The 20,121-nt window shown below is 49.0% G+C and overlaps 1 protein-coding gene across 1 annotated transcript; it reads left to right on the plus strand.

Moving 5' to 3' along the window:
- Positions 1-26: 26 nt before the first annotated feature.
- On the plus strand, positions 27-11,703 carry TMEM127 (transmembrane protein 127). Its single transcript, XM_055326969.1, has 4 exons — positions 27-181; positions 599-916; positions 9,390-9,554; positions 10,592-11,703. Exons 2-4 carry the CDS (start codon positions 673-675, stop codon positions 10,897-10,899), a joined length of 717 nt encoding a protein of 238 aa, XP_055182944.1. The 5' UTR covers positions 27-181; positions 599-672; the 3' UTR covers positions 10,900-11,703.
- Positions 11,704-20,121: the final 8,418 nt, after the last annotated feature.

Here is a 20,121-nt window from a genome sequence, read left to right on the forward strand (position 1 = left end):
CGGGGGACGGGGCGGGGAGCCGGAGGAGGCGGAGGCCGAGGTGAAGGAAGCCGGAAGTGGATCGGGCCCGGGTCGGCCGGGGCGTTGCGGGTTTAGGGCCTGGGATCGCTCTGCCCCAGGCAGCTGCGGAACCCGTGACGGAACGGAGCGGCGCCATACCGGCCCTGAGGCCTACTGACCGGTGAGGAACAGGGGTCGGTGTGGGGGAAGGTCCTTTCTGGCCAGAGGTCGCACCCCAGAGCACTGTTCCCAGGTCCCGGATCCCCGATCCCCGCGGCCCAGCCTGGCCCCCGACCCCTGGGCACTCTTGGCCGAGATCGCGGAGCTGGGTCTCTCTCGCATCAGTAGCCGGTACCAGCCCCCCCACTCCGTTCTGCCCCCATCCTGGCCGGCTCGCAGCCCTCTCCGGGTCCCTATTCCGAACCTCCGCAGCCCCACTCCAGGGACCCCATCCCCGCCCCCCCCCCCGACTCCCTGCAGCCCTCCTGTCTGGGCTGGGCCCCAGGTCCCACCCTCTATCCTCCCGTGTGGGCCCTGACAGCGTTGTGTCGGCCTCCCCTTCTGTGAACCCAGCGCCTTGCTCTCCTCCCCGGGACAGGCAGGCTCAGCGCGCCCTGCGGAGGTCCGCGGCGACCAGCAGCGACCGCGGAGCGACGGCGGGCGGCCCCGGGCATGTACGCCCCCGGAGGCGCAGGGCTGCCCGGCGGGCGCCGGCGGAGGAGCCCGGGAGGCAGCGCTCTGCCCAAGCAGCCGGAGCGTAGCCTGGCCTCGGCTCTGCCGGGTGCCCTGTCCATCACGGCGCTGTGCACTGCCCTCGCCGAGCCTGCCTGGCTGCACATCCACGGTGGCACCTGTTCCCGCCAGGAGCTGGGGGTCTCCGACGTGCTGGGCTACGTGCACCCGGACCTGCTGAAAGGTGAGGGCGCTGCGCGCCGGCCCTCTTCTTTCTGAGCGATAGGACCTCCTTGGCTGATAGCAGAATGTGGTGCGGGCTGGAGCAGAGATAGCCGGCGGCAGGCTCTTGGCTTGAAGGAAACAACCCCATTCCTGCCTGGTGTTCATGCCCACCAGGTGGCTCTCTTTGGGGTCTGGCCCCTCATTAATTCTGATGTTATTCAGCCAGGCACCTACTTCTCTCGCCATGCTAATATGGACTGCTGCTATTTTAGGATACTGCTGGAGGAAGGGCGCTGTATGTGGGGAACAGATAAGGGTGCTAGGCATCACAATTAGCTGTCCCCCTAAGGAGCGTATGGGATATAGGAAGGTTTCTTTGGGCAGCCTGATGGAGGGAGGAAGAGAACTTTTAATGTGGCTAGATTTTAAAAGATATTTTGGGAGATTCCCTGGGTGGCTCGGCAGTTTAGTGCCTGCCTTCGGCCCAGGGCATGATCCTGGAGTCCTGGAATCGAGTCCCAAATTCGGCTCCCTGCATGGAGCCTGCTTCTCCCTCTGCCTTTGTCTCTGCCTCTCTCTCTCCGTGTGTGTCTCTCATGAATAAATAAATAAAATATTAAAAAAAAGATATTTTGGAGTTCTGCTATAATTGGGTTGTTGCTAGAGAAAAGGGAAGTCTGGCATTTTCAATAACCAGAAGTCAGTTCCGTTGCCACTCTCAGTAAAACAATTGGAATTTGGTTCTTGGAACCTTTCCAAGTGGGCTTGATGGAGCTAAGGTTGCTTTGTTCATCATAGTGCTTCCTAGCCAGGTAAGCAGAGGAAAGGAGAAAGGGACTGTTCTTTACTAGGCACAGAGGTGGCCGATCTGGGGGTGGGAGTGGGAGTAGGAGGCTGTCCGATGTCGTCCCATAGGTCATCTTGCCCAGCCTCATGTCCAGTAATGAAAGTAAAGGCTGTATGGTGTGAGGGCAGGACTGCACTTGCCTTGCTTCTACCAAAGAAATAGAGGACCCCAAAAAAGCCTTTAATAACAGCAGGATTCATCACCCCCTAGGTCTTTTGAATCATTTATGAAGGTCTTCATATTTCCTTCCTGAACCACCCCCTGGCTATGATGCATTCCAGATGTTTACTGCCCCACGTATCAGAAGCATTAGATATCTTCACATTACCTCTTTAAGGATTCAGTCACAGGGATTTGGTGAAAAGGTCAAATTCCCTTCTGTGCTTTGGATTATATACCACTTTTGCAGGTCTAGTCTGATAAACCCTAACCTTGTAACCTAATGTTACCTTTCTCTGTGAGTTCTCTTGCTGTTTTGCATCTCGAGTTTTTAAGGCTTGAGGATAATTTTGTAGACAATAGGATGGGAGTGCCTGGTTTATTTCCAGATTTCACCATGATGGCCTTGGCTGGTTTGGTTCATTGAGACCCAAGTTATATACATAATGCTGGAGGCCTTGTGATGTGCAGCTTTTTGTCTGGCGTGTAGCTGGTGGCAGAAAGGCCATCAAGCTTGCGTGGACTCTGGATGGTTTTTCCCTTAACACATTGCTTCTTTGAAGCACAGCTGCTGCCTTTCCACCACTTCTTGCATGCAGGTCTTTGCCATCGAGCCTCTGCTGTTTCAGTGTTTCAAAAACTTGGTGTCACCTACAAACTGGGAGAGAGTTCACAGTGCTTCTCCCTTTCAAATCATTCCTGGGGAGGCTCACAAAATTCGTGTGATGGAGCGAGAGGCACTCTGATCCCATGTTCTTATTTCAGAGGTCCAGGAGGCTGTGGCTCAGAGAAGTGAAGCGATTTCTCCAGGGCCACACAGTTAGGGGCATAGCTGAGGCTACTCACATCTGTTGACTCCAGTATAAAATGATGCTTCTCATATGCTCTTTAACCTTTGTTTTACTTCAGTGTCATAGAGAATGATCTCATGAGTTTTCCACTTTGGAGTGCATCCTTGTCAAAGGCATTTGAAAAAAAAAATCTTGATGTAGGTTCTCTTTTGTTTATTTATATATCTACCCTTTTCAAGAAGTTTTTAAGCCAGATTTTGTCTTTAATAAAGCATGTTACCTTACCCTTTACATTACATGTACTTACGTGTTTAGGGATTTTAACCCATGGATAGTTGTGTGTTTATGTGTGTGTGTGTGTGTGTGTGTTTAAGATTTTATTTATGGGGGCAGTGAGGGGCAAAGGAAAGGCACAGGCGGGCTCCACACTGAGCATGGAGCCTAACACAGGGCTCAGGCCCACACCCTGAGATCATGACCTGAGCTGAAACCGAGAGTCAGACGCTCAACCGACTAAGCCACCCAGGAACCCCAACCAATAGATAGTTTCAACCTGATTTTCTGTGGCCATCTTTTTGGCTATTGCAAGCTAGGAACACGCTTAGGATGTGCATTAATAAGAGAGGTGACTGGGATCCCTGGGTGGCTCAGTGGTTTAGCGCCTGCCTTTGTCCCAGGGCATGATCCTGGAGTCCCAGGATCAAGTCCCGCATCGGGCTCCCGGCATGGAGCCTGCTTCTCCCTCCTCCTGTGTCTCTGACTCTCTCTCTCTCTCTATGTCTATCATAAATGAATAAATAAATAAATCTTTAAAAAAAATAGGAGAGGTGACAGTTGTACCTCACAAAGTATCACAGAAGAAGGCAAGGAATTAGGAGGTCCCTGGTTGCTTCTCTTCCTTTACTTTGTACCTGTTGGCTTTTTGCTACCCAGTGGGCCTTTAGATATGGGCTATCCTGTGCAATTATGTTGATCTTTAAGACCTAACCCATGTCCTAACGTGGAAGCCTGGGATATTCTCTATCTCAGGAGGGAGCAGAGCTTCAGGGCACAGATCTGATGCCAGTAGATGCCACCAGAGGGAAAAACAGGCCCTACTGGGTCTCTGCAGGTTAAGGGGGGTGGGCAGGGCTGGCAGGCTTTGGAGCAGTGCCTTCTGTTTTCTCAGCCCCTGGCCTGAGTGCCAGGCATTGTGCTAAGCACACTCCACGTCTGGGTTTGGTTTCTCCTAAGTATCTTTATCTGGCAGGTATGTCCTCACCTCCACTTCACAAAGGTCTCAGGCTCAGGGTAGTCAGGTAACATGGGCTCGGAGGCACACAGCTGGTGTGCACGGTGGGGACCCCACTCTTTGCCATCACACCTTAGTGCACTCTAGGTTTCTTTTTCCTTCTGTCAGAGTTGTCCAAGGCTTATTATTTCCCCATTCTAAGAAGTGGAGATTTTCTCACAAGCCCAGCCAAAACTGCTGCTTATCCCTCATTGCCTCAATATTCCAGCTCAAGTTGGTGATCCTGAGGCAAAGCCACTCCCCCTCCTGCTGTCATTTGCAGAGCCCCAGAATGCAAATGCTGGCTGGCTCAAAAGATTTGGTCCTGAATTCTTTCCCTCCCCAGGAGGTGCCTGCTTCTCGCAGAGCCCCTCACCCTGGGCCCAGGTTCAGAGATACGTTCAGACTGCTGGTGGCCCCAAGCAGGGGGGGGCCCACATAAGAGTTCCTTCTGAACCCCAATCCCTCTCTCTGATCTGCGGCCAGCAAAGGGCAGCTCTGACAACTTCAGGAAGCATCTTTGGAGAATGAGGAAGTTTGGGTTTTGAAGTCAATGAATCACAGTTGACAATAAGCCACTGGAAGTGGAAGGCCCTTCCAGGAAGGGCCAGTGTGCCTGCTGAGTGGTGACTAATGCAGCTGGCACTTCTGATGCCTGCCTTGTCAGGCCTGTCCGCAGAGTCAGCTCTGCTAGGACCATGGTAGCTGTGATGATGCCCCTCCAGGCACTAGAGGACCCTGTTGGAGTCTGATGTCAGAAGGCTGTCTGGAAGCCAGAAAGTCCCAGTGAGCTACGCAGGTGGGATGAATAAGCACTGAGAAGGATTCAAGCCATAGGGAAGGGTCTCTAACTCACAGGGACTCCAGGGAGGGGTGAAGTGAGGGGAGATGAGAGAAAAAGAAGGGAACTGTCCAGAAGCCACTTTACCCTTCCTGCCTGCAGCCTGTTTGGGTTAGGAGTCTGAGGACAGTGGGCAGGTAGACAGGAAAAGCCAGGGCCTTCAAAACAAATCCAGCCCAGTGACTCACCAGTAACCTTGGGCAAAGTCAATTCCTTGGGATTCTATTACACAGCAGCTGCCTTCTTCTCTGGTGACTAGAGGGGACAGTCAGCGATCATTACCAAAATAAACAGCACAACTGGAGAATAGGATGTGTTCTCTGTCTTACCAGAGTATAGTACACCATACCACTTGTTTGAACTTAAAATTAGGACTCTGCCCCATGTGCCATTTTTCTCCACAAATAAAATTATATATATATATATATATATGTATATATAATATTTGGGCATTTCGTTTCCCTTTAGCACCCCTCAAGGGAGTGGATATTCAGTGCTTTCCCTGCCATACTGATGGCTGGCAGGGGGAGAGAGAAACATACATTGAGTTCTTGACCCTAGAATAGCCTGAGCTGGGTTCTGAGCATGTCTGGGATAACTCTGCCTGGCTCCTCTGTGTGCTCTGAGACCCTTTGATGAGAGGCTGCCCAGGACGTGAGGCCGACTCCTGGTGTGTCTATAAGCATCACTCCAAGAGAAGTTTATATTGGCTTTTCCACTAAGCCTGAGGGTTTACTCACAGCTTTAGAGCAGAGAAAGGCAGTCATGTTGAAACAAAACCCAGTTGAATTTTAGGTCAAAATCTTCTCTGTACTACATCATCACTCTGGTGGGGCAGATTCTCAGCCTGGCTTTAATGGGCTCTCTCCCTGGCCCGCACTGGCTGATGTGTGCAGACGAAGTACTGGTAGAAGGAGGAAAGGGACACCAGGGATGACACAGCTGTGGCCCAGCTGTAAGAGCCCAGTGCTGAGGGAGCAGGCTAGTGGCAGTTAATATGGGCTCTTTCCTGGCATGGTGTGAGTTGACTATCAGCATACCCTTATGTACAGGGAGCAGGTGTTTGAACTTTCATTTGCTAGATGAGAGAGGAGGGCAGTTAAGTGACTTGCTCAAGGTAACACATAGTCTATGGTCCACCTAAAATTTGGTGCCGAGGCTGGTGCCTTTCTGGTGTCCCCAGTGCTTCTAAGAGCCAAACTCTAATGGCTGCAGAAGCCTAGAGCACACCAAGCAGGTTTTGTCCAGTAATTCCCAGTGTGAGTACCTTTCATGGCTTAATGATCCAAAGCTTTCTTGCCTAGAAGAGGTTTCATCCTTCCAGCTGTTCCCATAGTGAGCTCAGCAGCTGCTGGCTCCGAGGATGGCTCTGACAGCATTCATATTAACTTTTGACCCTTCATTCAAATACAGCTCTTTAGAACTTGATTGATTATCTCCATCAGGGAAAAATGAAACCGCTAACTCTGGTGCTTGGTGATTCTGAGCATCATGATACAAGGGAGCCTGATGCAGGTTAGGAGGCTTCACTGTGCTGTGTGACCTGGAGGAAGTCACTTAACCTCCTGGAGCCTCTGAGTCCTGATCTGAGCTGTGTGATGAATCCCCCAGCGTGGAGTGAGGCTTAACTAAAATAACTTTTTTTTTTTTAAAGTAGGCTCCATGCCCAACGTGCGGCTTGAACTCACAACCCTGAGATCAAGAGTCACATGCCCCACTGACTAAGCCAGCTAGACACCCCAACTAAAATAACATTTGACCCATCTGTGTGTACAGGCTATTCCTGGAGGGGTACAGCAGAAACCACCAACAATGTTTTTCTCTTGGGAGTGGCAGTTGGACATTTGGAAAGGGCGATATGTCTTCTCTGAAGTTTCTTATCATGTGCAAGTTTTCCTTAATATTGAAATAATTGTATTATGAAACATAAGAGAGGATCTCTGGGTGGCTCAGCGGTTTAGCACCTGCCTTCGGCCCAGGGCGTGATCCTGGAGTCCTGCAATTGAGTCCCACATCTGGGCTCCCTGCATGGAGCCTGCTTCTCCCTCTGCCTGTGTCTCTGCCTGTCTCTCTTTCTCTCTGTCTCTGTCTCTCATGAATAAATAATTAAAATCTTAAAAAAAAAAGTGGACACATAGGAGTATATATAATAAACATACATTTTTAAGGATGGTAATAAAATGAACATCCTGTACTCCCTTTGCAGCTGAAGAAAGTGTCTAAAGTCCTGGTGTATTCTTTTTTTCAGTTAAAACTAATTGTTGGGGCACCTGGGTGGTACAGTTGGTTAACTTCCTACTCTTGGTTTTGGCTCAGTTTGTGATCTCAGCATCCTGAGATTGGCCCCACATTGGGCTCCATGCTCAGTGCAGAGTCTCCTTGGGATTCTATCTCCTTCTGTCCCTCCCCACCACGCTTGTGCGTTCGTGTGTGTTCCGCCCCCCCCCCCCATAATAAGTCTTTGGAAAAAAAGTAATTGTTAAAATATAGTTGATTTTTAAGAATCACAGTTAAAGCACCACTCAGTGCCTGGCCACACTAAGTAGTACTGCTGGAATCAGAAGACTGTCTACTCTAGCACAGAGTGTGATGTAAGCCATTACACCCTGCTGCTCTTAGGTTATTCTTGGAAGCACTAGAAGAACACTTTCGTCCTGCTACGTGCCCATGTGGAGCCCAAGATGAACTATCTCAGAGAGCTTTTAACAGTATTCAGATACAGGGAGGAAACAGTGCCTACCTCTAGGAGCTTTTCTTTTAGTAAGGCCCGTGGGTTTCTAGACTTTCAGGCCACAACGCTGACTTAGGCTATGTAGGGCTGGGTTAAGTGAAGGCTGGCCCTGGTTGCTGGCAGGAAGCTTCTCGGCAGCAGATGGTTTCCCAGACTGGGTGACTGGGCCCAAAACAGATGGTTAGCTGACAAGGGAGTGACAGAGAGTTCTGGGGCAGCTTAATGGATGACCTGCAGCCAGATCGAGGCATAGGAGTCCTGTGTGGGCTCAGCCAACATCTGCTTGGTGAATTCTAAGCCTGAGGCAGAGAATGCATGCTGTCATACAGGCCCAGAGTCTCTTGATATCTGGTCTAGTTCTTCAGTATGGGAGGCCAGACCCTCTGCCCAGGACCCAGAGATGTCAGTGTCGGTTGGTTTGAGTCTGCTTTGTGGGGTTCAGGTCCCCTCTCCAGGTTCTTGGGACTTTCCAACGGTCTACCCTGCTCCAGGCCCAGAATCAGTGTTTCTTGGAATAGAAAGCTTGGCCCACCTGCATGGGAATTCACCTGGCCTGCTTGCTAAAATCCAGATTCCGAGGCCCTGCTCCAGGCCGAGAGCTCAGAATCTCTGGGGCCTGAGCACATGCTCTCAGTTAGCACCCCTGTGATTTCCATGCACCCTAGAGTGATGGCCATGACCCTACAGCCTCTCAGCCTGAGATCAGGACTCTGGAAAGGAGCCTATAGTCTAAGAACTCCCAGCCCTTTCCAAATTTTCCTAAATCAGTTGGCAACCCATGACCTAAATGAAAGAACTTGCTCATGGCTTGAATAGACGAAGGAGAGAAAGTTAAGGCCCATTTCTTTTTATCAAAGCTTAAAATGGTTTCTTTTTGGATCAGCCTTTATTCTGTCTGTATCTCTGGAGCTCTGGTAGTTTACATAGATATAAAACGAGACTCACAGTGTTGTTTAGATGATTTTTTTGTTGTTGTTGTTTTAAAGAAGAAAGTGTTAAAGTCTTAGAAGTTGGCTCTATATGTCTGGTGTACAATTGTCATCGGGGGTCCTCCCTTATCCACGACCCTGGGGACTCTGAATGTCGGGTCTCCTGTTTGAGCATCTTCCTTTTTTCTTGATTTACTTCCTCATTTTGGTAGAGCAGGTACTCCTCGATGGCTTCACCCTCATTCTAGGAGGTATTGGGGGCTGTCAGTTTCCAAGTCTGTCAGGCTTTTGTGGTATAAACTAGTTGCTTCTTAGGTTTTTTTCTCCTTCTGGCTTACACTTGGGCTTATCTAGTCTGCTAAGTCCATTCCGAGGAGGTCTCACTCCTTTTAATTTCCAGTGTCCAGAATTTTGTTTTGCCCCTTTCCTCTTTGTGCAGATCCATGCCTTATTTTTTTTTCTTTTGTTTTCGTAGGGTGCAGGGAGGGAGCAAACATCAATGTGAAGGTCTAGTCTACCATCTTTCCTAATTTATTTAGCAGTTTTAATTCTCTGTGGCTGTCTTGGCTCAAAAGTCAGTGGGCATTTCCTGCCAGCCTAAAGCACGCTTTAGCAGAATGTGTTAACACGTCAGGCTTATTGTCAGGGTCTTTACGAGTGGTCAGCAGAGTGTGGCAAGTCCAAGGAAATGGAGTCCTTAGAATGATTTTATTGGAAAGGGAAGAAAGACTTCAAACGCATGGGAGCCTTTCTGCAGTTCACCTCCTCTGTAGGCTGGCTGGGAGCAGGAGCTGAGACTGCTCCCTCTAATACTCCCCCTGCTCCCCAGTACTGTGGTGGAGAGGGACAAACTCTTCTCAGCAGGAGGACTTCCTGCACCAGGGTGTCGCTTGGGGTCCTGAAGATTTGGTTCTTCCCCTACAGACTTCTGCATGAATCCCCAGACAGTACTGCTTCTGCGGGTCATCGCCGCCTTCTGCTTCCTGGGCATCCTGTGCAGTCTCTCTGCGTTCCTCCTAGATGTCTTTGGGCCCAAGCATCCCGCTCTGAAGATTACCCGTCGCTATGCCTTCGCCCACATCCTCACAGGTACGCTTGGGCCTGCTCACTGTGGGGAAGAAATGGCCACAGGGCCAAGGCATCCTGTCTGGAGTTGCAGATGAGGATGAAGGGGCTGCTGTGAGCAGACACATTCTAGATGCTCATTTCAGCTCTAGCCCAATGGACTGTGAGAGCAGCTTGCTTCTTTTGTTTGCATGTATGCCTGCCAGGACCACAAACCCACTCAGCCCAGCTGTAGAGAGGGAATGTTGTTAGTATTCCATAAGAAATCTTGGTGCTGGGATCCCTGGGTGGCGCAGCGGTTTGGCACCTGCCTTTGGCCCAGGGCGCGATCCTGGAGACCCAGGATCGAATCCCACGTCGGGCTCCCGGTGCATGGAGCCTGCTTCTCCCTCTGCCTGTGTCTCTGCCTCTCTCTCTCTCTCTCTCTCTCTCTCTCTCTGTGACTATCATAAATAAAATTTAAAAAAAAATTAAAAAAAACAAAACTGCTCACGTTTTAAAAAAAAAAAAAAAAGAAAGAAATCTTGGTGCTCTCTAAGAACTGGAGTTGAAGCTCAGCTGGGCTCAGGGGGCCCAGAATGAGCAGGGAAGGAGCCAGGGTGTTCACTATGTCTCCCCGGGAACACATGGTCTCATCGGATTCTCTCCTTCCTGCTTCCCCACACACCACCTTTCTGTGCTTAGATGCAGCTTCTCCCCTCCCTCATGACTGGACTGGTATGATGATTTGACTTGTGGTGGTACTGACTCCAGCCTCCACGCTGTGTGACCTGGTCTATCCATTTCAAAGTACCCAGTGACTTCTAGCAGCCTGGTATCTCGATTCCAAATTCTTGAGACAGAGAGACTCTGACTGGCTCAGAAGGACTCAGTCATCTGGCCCTGGCCCTGGCCCTGGCCCAAGAATCTCACGGCCAGGAGAGCTCCCTATCACAGAGTCTGGGGCCAGGCAAGTTCTCTGAGAATGGGGTTTGGGGAGATAGAATATAGTTGGTTCTTTAAGCAACCTGGCTACAGGGTGCCTACTTACTCCCCTTCTGTGCTATCTCTCTGTCCCCCAGTCCTGCAGTGTGCCACCGTCATCGGCTTTTCTTACTGGGCTTCTGAACTCATCCTGGCCCAGCAGCAGCAACATAAGAAGTACCACGGTTCCCAGGTCTATGTCACCTTTGCTGTCAGTTTCTACCTGGTGGCAGGAGCTGGTGGAGCTTCAATCCTAGCCACAGCAGCCAACCTTCTGCGCCACTACCCCACGGAGGAGGAGGAGCAGGCCCTGGAGCTGCTCTCAGAGATGGAGGAGAATGAGCCCTATCCAGCAGAGTATGAGGTCATCAACCAATTCCAGCCGCCCCCGGCCTACACACCCTAATACCAGCCAAGGGTATTCTTCTGCAGCAGCCCCTCCCCACTCTGCAGCGCCTCTCACACCCAGAGGAGCTCCTCTCCCCAGCAGGCCTCACTGGTAGGATCCTGACCATTTCACCAAACCTTCCCAGGAAAGACTCTGTCTGTAGGGGTGTTCATGTATCCCTACTCTCGAAACCTGGGATTCACTGATTTTATATAATGCACTGTTTTCCCTCTTGTCACCTTCCTGTCCCTTTGCGGTCACTAGTCATTACCAACCAGGGATGGTCATAGAAGTTTTCTCCCTTCATGGGCCATAGCTTTGAAACTTGGACTTTCCCTGGGGAGCTGCTGACAGTGGGCACTCCCAGACAGAAGAAGCATCAGCAGATTCAAAGGGAAAGGGGACCGTGCCCTGTAGGCTCACTTCATAACAGCCAGCGTTTGTCCCCCCGCTGTAGCCCCAGCCTGATCCCTACCCCCCATTCCTTCTTGGAGCGCCACAGCAATGGGCTGCCCGCTCCATGGAATTCTCTGCACTTTAGTCTTTGGACTTCCCATCACGTGTGTTCTGGTTTTATGGGAAGAAGGAACTGCTGTGGGAAAGCAGAGCCAGTGCTCTCCGCGCCCTGCCCTCGCTTGGGTGGCTACAGCCCAGGCCAGGAGAACAGCAGCTGGCATGGGCCTGAGGCCCCATGGTGCCCATAAGGGATCAGCGTTGAGGGGGTGGGGCAAGTCTCCCTAGCCCCTTCACCTTTTAAAATGTGAGTGGTTTTAAAAGGAAAAAGCAAAACCAACCAACAGCAACAATACTCTTTTTAAACTAGTGACAAGACTGTTGTCAGTTTTTTTCAGACACTTAACCCCATTCCTTTTGGCTCAGCAGCGTTTTGGGCCATACCTCCCCCAAGCAGCTCCTCCCTGAATGTATCCCTGCAGAATGCAGCCTCTTCCCTTGCTCCCTTCCCCCACAGTGACCCCGCTCCCTGAGCCCTTCCTGTGGAACCCAGAGCCCTGTCAGCCCTGAGGGGCTGAGGTCTGTGGCCTGGCTGGCTGGCCAGCGTGGTGCTCCTCAGGACTGTGGCACTGAGATATAACCTGGCCTCCGTGCAGGAACAGGGGCCACAGCAGGCAGGAAACCCACCACTCTCCACATAGGAACAGTAACCAGTGAGGTCCCATTGCGTGAGGTGTTAGAACCACCCTGTCAGACTAGCAGACCTGGCCATGTCCTTCAGGCTCAGCGTGTCCCCTAGACTGTGACTTGGGGCAGCACTTGCCGCATGCTCCTCTCCTCTTCTTGAATGTACTCTGGTGTTGCCATGTGCTACTGGCTCTTTCTTGCCCAGCCATCACTGGCTATCCCATTTGCCACACATGGCTCTGGGTCTGGCTGAATGCTCTGCCCCAAGATCTGGGGCACAAAGTGGGAGAAACTTGAGAGACCTTCAGTGTGGATCGAGATGGCCAAGCTTCTTTGGAATCAGTGTCCAGTGCTGAACTAAAAAGTAGATTGGATCCCAGTTTCCTTTCAGGCAATAGACAGAGCAAGACTGGAGAATGGAGACCACTCTGGAATTGTGGCTAGAAAGGGACTGTCTTGTCCCTCATCCTTCTTCAGCTAGTCTGCCTGGGATGTCTGGACAGATGGCCTGTGTGGGAGGTGAAGACCATGTCTGTGCCTGAGTGAGCGGCTCCTTGGAGTTCACTGTGATACCAAAGTGTGTCCCAGGGTGACTCTCACACTATTCCAGACTCTTCTATTAGGCAAGAAAGACTGCAGTATACCTGAGCACAAAGCCAAGGAGCTAAATTAAGTCTTATGTCTTTCTGTAAAATCCAAATTTGCCTTTGGCAGATCTCCAGGGTATGGCCAGCTCTCTCTGACCATGGGTATCTAAGCAGGCAGACCAAGAGACTGGGCACCAAACACGCATGCCAAAGTGAACAGTCATCTCATGAGGACCCAGACATGACCCTGTGGACTGTTCCACGTGATTCAGAACCCACTTTTTATTAGCTCCCCATACCTCTGGCCTTTCTCTTTCCCCTGCCATCCTGACACTGATAGTTTGTCACATAAATTCCCCTGGTTGTGTTTTTTTTTTTTTCTAGAAAAAAAAATTAAAAAGCAAAACAAATTACAAATAAGAATGTAAATGCCAACGGCTCCCTGTCATTTTTATGTCACAATCTCCCTGATTTGGTTTGTTCCCTTCCTTTTAGAGAAGCAAGAGAAATTAATGAAGTGTGTAATTTTAAAAGGGGGGGAGGGACTTTGCATGTGCTTATTCCACCCAAGGCATTTTCACCTCTAAGACCCTCCTAATCCTGACAACTTCCACACCAGGGTCCCAAGGCTAGGAGCAGTAGATGCCTCCAGCCCAAGTCCCTGACTTCAAACCCTGAGCTCTTCTCTGCGGCTGCTGGTTAGTTGTGGAAGAGAAAGCTGCTTCTGAACTCCAGCCATTGTATGAGAAGAAATAGACTTCTTCAGAGCTAGGACCTGTAGAAGGAGCTATACTTTCTTTGAAACCCCAGAGAATGATTACTTACTCACAGGGAGAGGAATGTGAGTGGAGACTGTAAATTATAGAAGAGCTCTTGAGCACCCATGCCTCACATGGTCACCTACTTTCCCTTTACTCAGCCGACACACTGGGCCCCAGATAGCACAATAAAAGAGCTTAGGGCTCCCTTTGAGGAGCAGCCCATTCAGGTGTTCTTTTTCTCTTTGGAAGAGTATACATCTTTCTTGAGAGCTAGGAATGTGTTCTTTCATTTCATTTCAGACATTTACGAATGGCGCCTTGAGTTGTACATAAGGTACCATTAGGCACCACGAGAAGAAACGTGATGACCAGCGGCCCTGTCTCCAAGGATTTTATATTCTTAGTTCAGGAGATGGACTTGTTCACAAAAAGGCAGTAAGTGGTCTAATGAACAGTCGGGGAATGTGCGGTGCCCAGAGGGGAGGTTGGTTGTGACCTGAGTGATTATGAAAGGCTTCATGGAGGAGGAAGCATTGAGCCAGGCTTATTGTGAGAGTTTGGAGGTAGGGTGTGGAGAACTCACCCTGAAGGAATAGCTACAGCAGCACAACTGGAGGCCAGAATGTCGTGAGAGAAGAGGTTAGAAAGGTGAAAGGGGCCCATTTAAGGCACTACTAGCAGTGGGGAATCCCGGATGGGGTTTTGAGAAGAGAAAGGGACCCAGGATTAAAGACTGCTGACAGTGTGAAGGAGGCTCAGCCTCACGCTAAGTGGAAGAGTCTGCGGGTATGGGAAACGGGAAGTGGTGTGGAGGCCTGGAAGCTGGCAGAAGGGGAAGAAGAAAGCAGTCCCTTTTGGCCCCACCGGGCCTGATGTCTCATGACATCAGGATGAGAAGATGCAGGGTGTGAAGAGCAGCAAGGAGAGAATGCTGGGGAACAGAGGAAGAGGTGGTTGGTTATTTTCTTAAAATAACTAGAGAATCTTCAGCTGACCTCTTACCCACAGATGTCCACTCCATCAACCACTAAATTCACAGGTCTCAAGGTTCCGTGGGGAGACTAAGAACTAATAAACATTTTGGTCCTTGGTTTCAAAAACCCTACAATCTTCTCCCCTGCATTTTTTTTTTATGGGAGTGGCATTTTAATGGGCGATGGGAGGCGCACGGAAGGGAGTGAATGTCTCCTCTTTGAATGGTGTACCTAAAGTAAAGGCACTTTGTTAGGAACATACTTGGAGAATTAAGATAGCAGTTCCTCACTTTGGGGAAAATGTTTGGCTTTGCTGCTGTGGCCAGGGGGAGGAGGCAGGTTCCTTGTGAGAGATTTCAGTGGTCTCAAAGCTGAAGGATTTATGTTGGCCTGTTCTGCCCACTCAGCTAAGTGGGAAAACACACAGTGGATGGTGAGGGGCTTTGTAAGATGAGTTCAAGAGATAGAAGCCCCTCACCCGGGATCCTGGGTGGCTCAGCAGTTTAGCGCCTGCCTTTGGCCCAGGGCATGATCCTGGAGACCTGGGATCAAGTCCCACATCGGGCTCCCTGCATGGAGCCTGCTTCTCCCTCTGCCTGTGTCTCTGCCTCTCTTTCTCTCTCTCTCTCATGAATAAATAATAAAAAATCTTAAAAAAAAAAAAAAAGCCCCTCATCCAAACCATATGTCTAGGTTTGGTAATGATAAACCTTCAAAGAGACATCTGTGGTTCCATCTTTTTTAAGGGGTTGCATGGCTCTGAGAATGGGGCTGAAGGCACAGGGCCTACAGGCAGCCCTGTTTGGAAGCTTCCTGTTCTTTTTTGTCTCTATAGCAAAAATGGCAGCTATCCCTGTAAAGGATCTTCCCTTCATGGTGAGGTCTGACTAGACACTAGCTCAGCCCTCCATGTTGGTTTTACCAACCTCTTGGGGTTCTCCCACCTGGATTTCTAGTGCCATCATTATTGGCAGGGAGTTTCCTTCTAAAATAACCTTGGGGTGGTGAGTGGTTTTGTTTTAAAAAAGGGGAAGGCTGTCCCTGATTGATTCTTTCCCACCTGTTTGCTGCATTGTGCTCTAGTAGAGTGGTGAGAGAAATTTGTGCATATGTTCACTTGAACCCACTATTATGTAGACAGGCTTTGTCTTGTTTTTTACATTATAAATTTATTAGGGCCGGGGGTCATATTTTTTTATGCAGTGTTCACTCACCAAATACAATGAACACAATGTGCTTTTGAAGGATGCAAATTTATTAACATATACAATCCTTGCCCTTGAGGGCCTTCCAGTCCAGCTGTCAGGAAAGAGGAGATCTTTAAGGCAGAGACCTGACAAGGGTACTTGATGCCCCTTGAGACTATAATGGTCTAGGAAGGCTTCATGAAGGGGAAGAGACTTAAAGAATGAGTAGGCTGTCATGAGAGAATAATGAGAGTGTGAAAGCAAGAAAGAAAGAGACAGGCTTTGGGGAACAACAAGTTAGTGTTTTGAGCAGTGGCGATAACCCACTGGAGGGGAGTGGATAAGGTGGATGGACCCAGCCCCTGAGGTCTCACAATGCAAAGGTATTGTCAGAATACTTAAAGCTGTAGGATACAGAGCTCTTAATGCAGAACTATCTTAAGTAGAATTTATTGTTTCCCATAACTAAAAAGGTTACTTGGCCGGATCCAGGTGCTCAGATGATGATGTCAAGACATCATCTGTGTGTGTGTGTGCATGTTGTTCTGCTCATGAGCTCAGGCAGTCTCTCTCCAAAGGTAGTGAAGATGGCCAACAGCAACCCTAGGCTCACATTAATCTCTTGTTTAAGGACTGGGATGTCTCTTTTATCCAAAGGATTTTGCTCTGGTTCTGGAAGAGTTTGACCTGAAGTGTTTTTGGCCTGGTGGTTTCATATAGAATCCTATCCTTGATGACAAAAACAGATGCTTTCATGAATTATTCTAGGTTGTGAATAAGGGGAAGCTGCCTGCTAGGAAAAGATTGCAAATGTGGATGAGTATAAGGATGAATGTTGTTAACACTTTCCACTCTGAATAACAGATGAACAGAGCTTTGGGTTATAGGCAATTACTGCTACCTCTTGGCTTGACAGTTGGCATCCAGAGTTTGCAACAGACTCAGACAACTTACTTTTCAAGTACTTGGGGAAAAGGGGCCAAGGCATGGGCATCAAAGCCTAAGTAACTCATGGTGGGCCCATTTAACTCTCTGGGGAATACCTATCCTCAGGTGTAATGCCTGAGAAATGATTTTTACATATGTTGCTAAGTCAGTATATGGGTGCTTCCTAATTTCATCAGATCCCCAAATTGGGAGATGATGTCCAGTGTAGGACCTAGAGCCTGTGTAAGGAAGGTCAGGTCAGAGGGCAAGGACATCTGCTAAGGGATATCCGAGAAAAGCAGCTGGAGGGGAGTATGCAGTGCTCATAGCACTTTGAGCTTGATGAGAGTCTTTTTCAAGCTGGGTTCCCTGGGCAGCAGACTGAGAGATGAAGATTAGCATGTAAGGTATTTGGGGTGCTCTCATGTTCAACACCTATGGAGGAAGGGAAGGAAGTAGTCTTGGTCACAGGGAGAAGGTAGGGTGGAAAGTCATCTCCACAAAGACCTTAGCTGACTCCCCAAAGTTCTGAGGCTGGGATGGCCTTTTGAATTGTCCAGAATTGGGGTAGGGAGACCAGGCCTTTATATGCTAGCTTCAGTTAGTCATCATAAACATGCTTTCCCCAGATAGGAAGGTGTTCCCTTGGGTAAGTAAGCTCTATCATCTGAGGGAAAATTCCTGAAAAGGGCTGGTAACTAAGGGTTGTTTGGCAGCAATACTCAAAGTAGCTAAAGGCAAGAAGCCCTTCAGTCCTGAAGGTGGACCTGGATGGCATATCATGGTGTCCAATATTCCTTAGGCCTACTACTCCGATCACTTTTTTATTTAAGTTTTGGGAGCAGCTTGATTTTTCTGGGGGAAGTGGATGGTTAATGGAATGAGCCACATTTCCTACTACTATAGCTGATCTTGAGGCCTCAACTGATATCATCATCTTCCTTCCTCTACCATCCATTTTAGATGCTTCTCACCCTCAGGAAGCACCTCTGCTGAGTGCTTGGTCACCATGTCCTTTTCAGGCCATGGCTGCTACACTTCTCTGTTTTCTATAAAAATTGAGCAAGGGTGTAACAGACAGCCAGCAGGACTGTTTGGGTGCCAAAAACTTCTTCCTCTTTGCTCCCATTGTGTAACTGCAGCCCTCGCTCTTCCTGATACTCAGGGTCAATTACTGCTGCCAGGATGGTGATTCCTGCTTCTTGCCCGCTGGTCCCTTGGCATGAAGAGCCCAAAGTGCTCCATGGCACTTATAAATTAAAGTGCAATGGGATTTTTGCTATAACTTTTGATGAAAATACTTGCACTTTGGGAACCAGGACCTCAAAACTCTCAAAGCTCAGAGCTGCAGTGACAGAAATACCCAATGGAATCACTGGGCTTAATGGTAAGTGAAGTCACTCCTACCTCCAACCTTTGCTCCCTGGGCCTATCTATGCTTATTGGGACATAGCACCATATTGACTGTTGACAGAATGTACACTGTGCCATGGAATGTGGTACCCCATCCTTAGTTGGCAGCATCTCTGTGCTGGAACCTCAGCTATGCCTTCACAAGCCATTCCTTCTGTTCTTGTTGGCATCTGGATGGTACAGAATGTGATATGGCCAGTGGATCCCATGGTCATGTGCACTGTCATGCCTCCTTTGCTGTGCAGTGGGTCCTTTGATCTGATACAGTGTTATCTGGGATCCTAGGTCAGTGGGTCAAACACTCAGTCGACACTGAAGATATTGGTGCTGGCTGAGGCCCTGCAAGTGGAAGAGGCAAACTACACCTAGAATGTGGCAAATTCCAGCTAACATAAATTGATGTCATTTCCAGGATGGAAAGTATCTAATGTAGTAGATACTTAGCACTTAGTTGCTCTCCTTGAGAAATACTGCCATTTGGGGGGCTCAGCATTGGATTCATTGCCACAAGGTTGGGCATTCAGCAGTGGCATCAGCTTCTGTGAGTGGGAGCCCATGCTCTTGCGTCCACGTATTATTCCCATCCCTGCTACCATGGCTACTCCATTTACATGCCCATTGTACTGGTACTGAGGTAGCTGGTCACATCTGGCTGACATTAATTGGTGAGTCACTTTCTACTTGGTTGTTTAGTGCCTCTTTCATGGTAAATACTCTCTGGTGGTCATCTGCATACTTCAACCCTCTCTCCCAGACCTTCTCGTCCTTCATCTTTCTCCTAGCAGGTCCCCAGTCAAACAGCCAAGACAACTGCCAGTGCCACGAGTCTGTGTATATTCTATAGCTACATTTCTTTCCACACAAAGTGAATGGCCAGGTGTACCCACTGAGAGGATTTATCTATTGGGAGAATTACCCTGGTCACTGTCTTTCAAGATCACCTCAACGTAAGGCTATAATACAGCCACAGTTCATTTTCTGCTTGCACCCACAAACCATTCTGACCAACTGCAAATCAAGTATTGCTTTTTTCCTTCGTCAGCTGGTCATAAAAGGACCCCATTTCCTATTGCAGCCATATTTATGAGCTGATGGAGAGACACTGGTCCACAAATGGTAGGGGATATGGATGTCTAGGCCACCTAGTTTACTTGTGCCTCTGATCCTGTTCATACCCAATTCTGGATGTACTACTTCCATCTTACTAGGAATTATTGCTGGGCCTACTCAACTTTGGTGGGTCTGAATGGCAGAACCTAACTTACAAGCTCATGATGAAGAATTTGGGTCAAATATACAAAGAGAATAAAGTTTTTCTTTTTTTTTTTTTTTATTTATTTATGATAGTCACACAGAATGAGAGAGAGAGGCAGAGACATAGGCAGAGGGAGAAGCAGGCTCCATACACCGGGAGCCCGATGTGGGATTCGATCCCGGGTCTCCAGGATCGCGCCCTGGGCCAAAGGCAGGCGCTAAACCGCTGCGCCACCCAGGGATCCCGAGAATAAAGTTTTTCAATTTGTTCTGGGTATACTCAAGCAAAAGTAGTTTGTTGATAATAGACTGGGAGGTTAGGCTACAGAATGCTGTAGGGCCTAGACAAAAAAGTAGAAGAGAGAATGGTGTAGAAGAAACTGATTTATAAAATTCTAAAAAGGAAGAATTGATAAGTGGGTACAGAAATGGAGGTAGCAAGCATATTTATGCCATCCTTTAAAAAAACAAAATCAGGGACACCCGGATGGCTCAGTGGTTGAACGTCTGCCTTCGGCTCACGGTGTGATCCTGGAGTTCCGGGATCTAGTCCTCCTCCCCTCCCTCCCTGCACTGGGCTCCCCACAGGGAGCCTGCTTCTCCCTCTGCCTATGTCTCTGCCTCTCTGTGTCCCTCTGCCTATGTCTCTGCCTCTCTGTGTCTCTCGTGAATAAATTAATCTTTAAAAACAAAAACAAAAAAATAAAATCATAAGTGCTAAAGGTAAAAAAAGTGGTATCTGGAAAGAGGAATTCAGTCTTTTTTTTTTTTTTTTTAAGATTTTATTTATGTATTCATGAGAGACAGGCAGAGGGAGAAGCAGGCTCCATGCAATGAGCCCGATGTGGGACCCGATCCTGGGACTCCAGGATCACACCCTGAGCCAAAGGCAGACGCAACCGCTGAGCCACCCAGGTGTCCCTAAAAGTCTTTTTTTTTTTTTCAAAGCTTTTTTGAAGATGGACTTGTTTTATGTACTGAAGGAAAAGAGGCGTAG

The sequence above is a fragment of the Nyctereutes procyonoides genome, unplaced genomic scaffold, assembly GCF_905146905.1.
Source record: "Nyctereutes procyonoides isolate TBG_1078 unplaced genomic scaffold, NYPRO_anot_genome, whole genome shotgun sequence".
Taxonomy (NCBI): domain Eukaryota; kingdom Metazoa; phylum Chordata; class Mammalia; order Carnivora; family Canidae; genus Nyctereutes; species Nyctereutes procyonoides.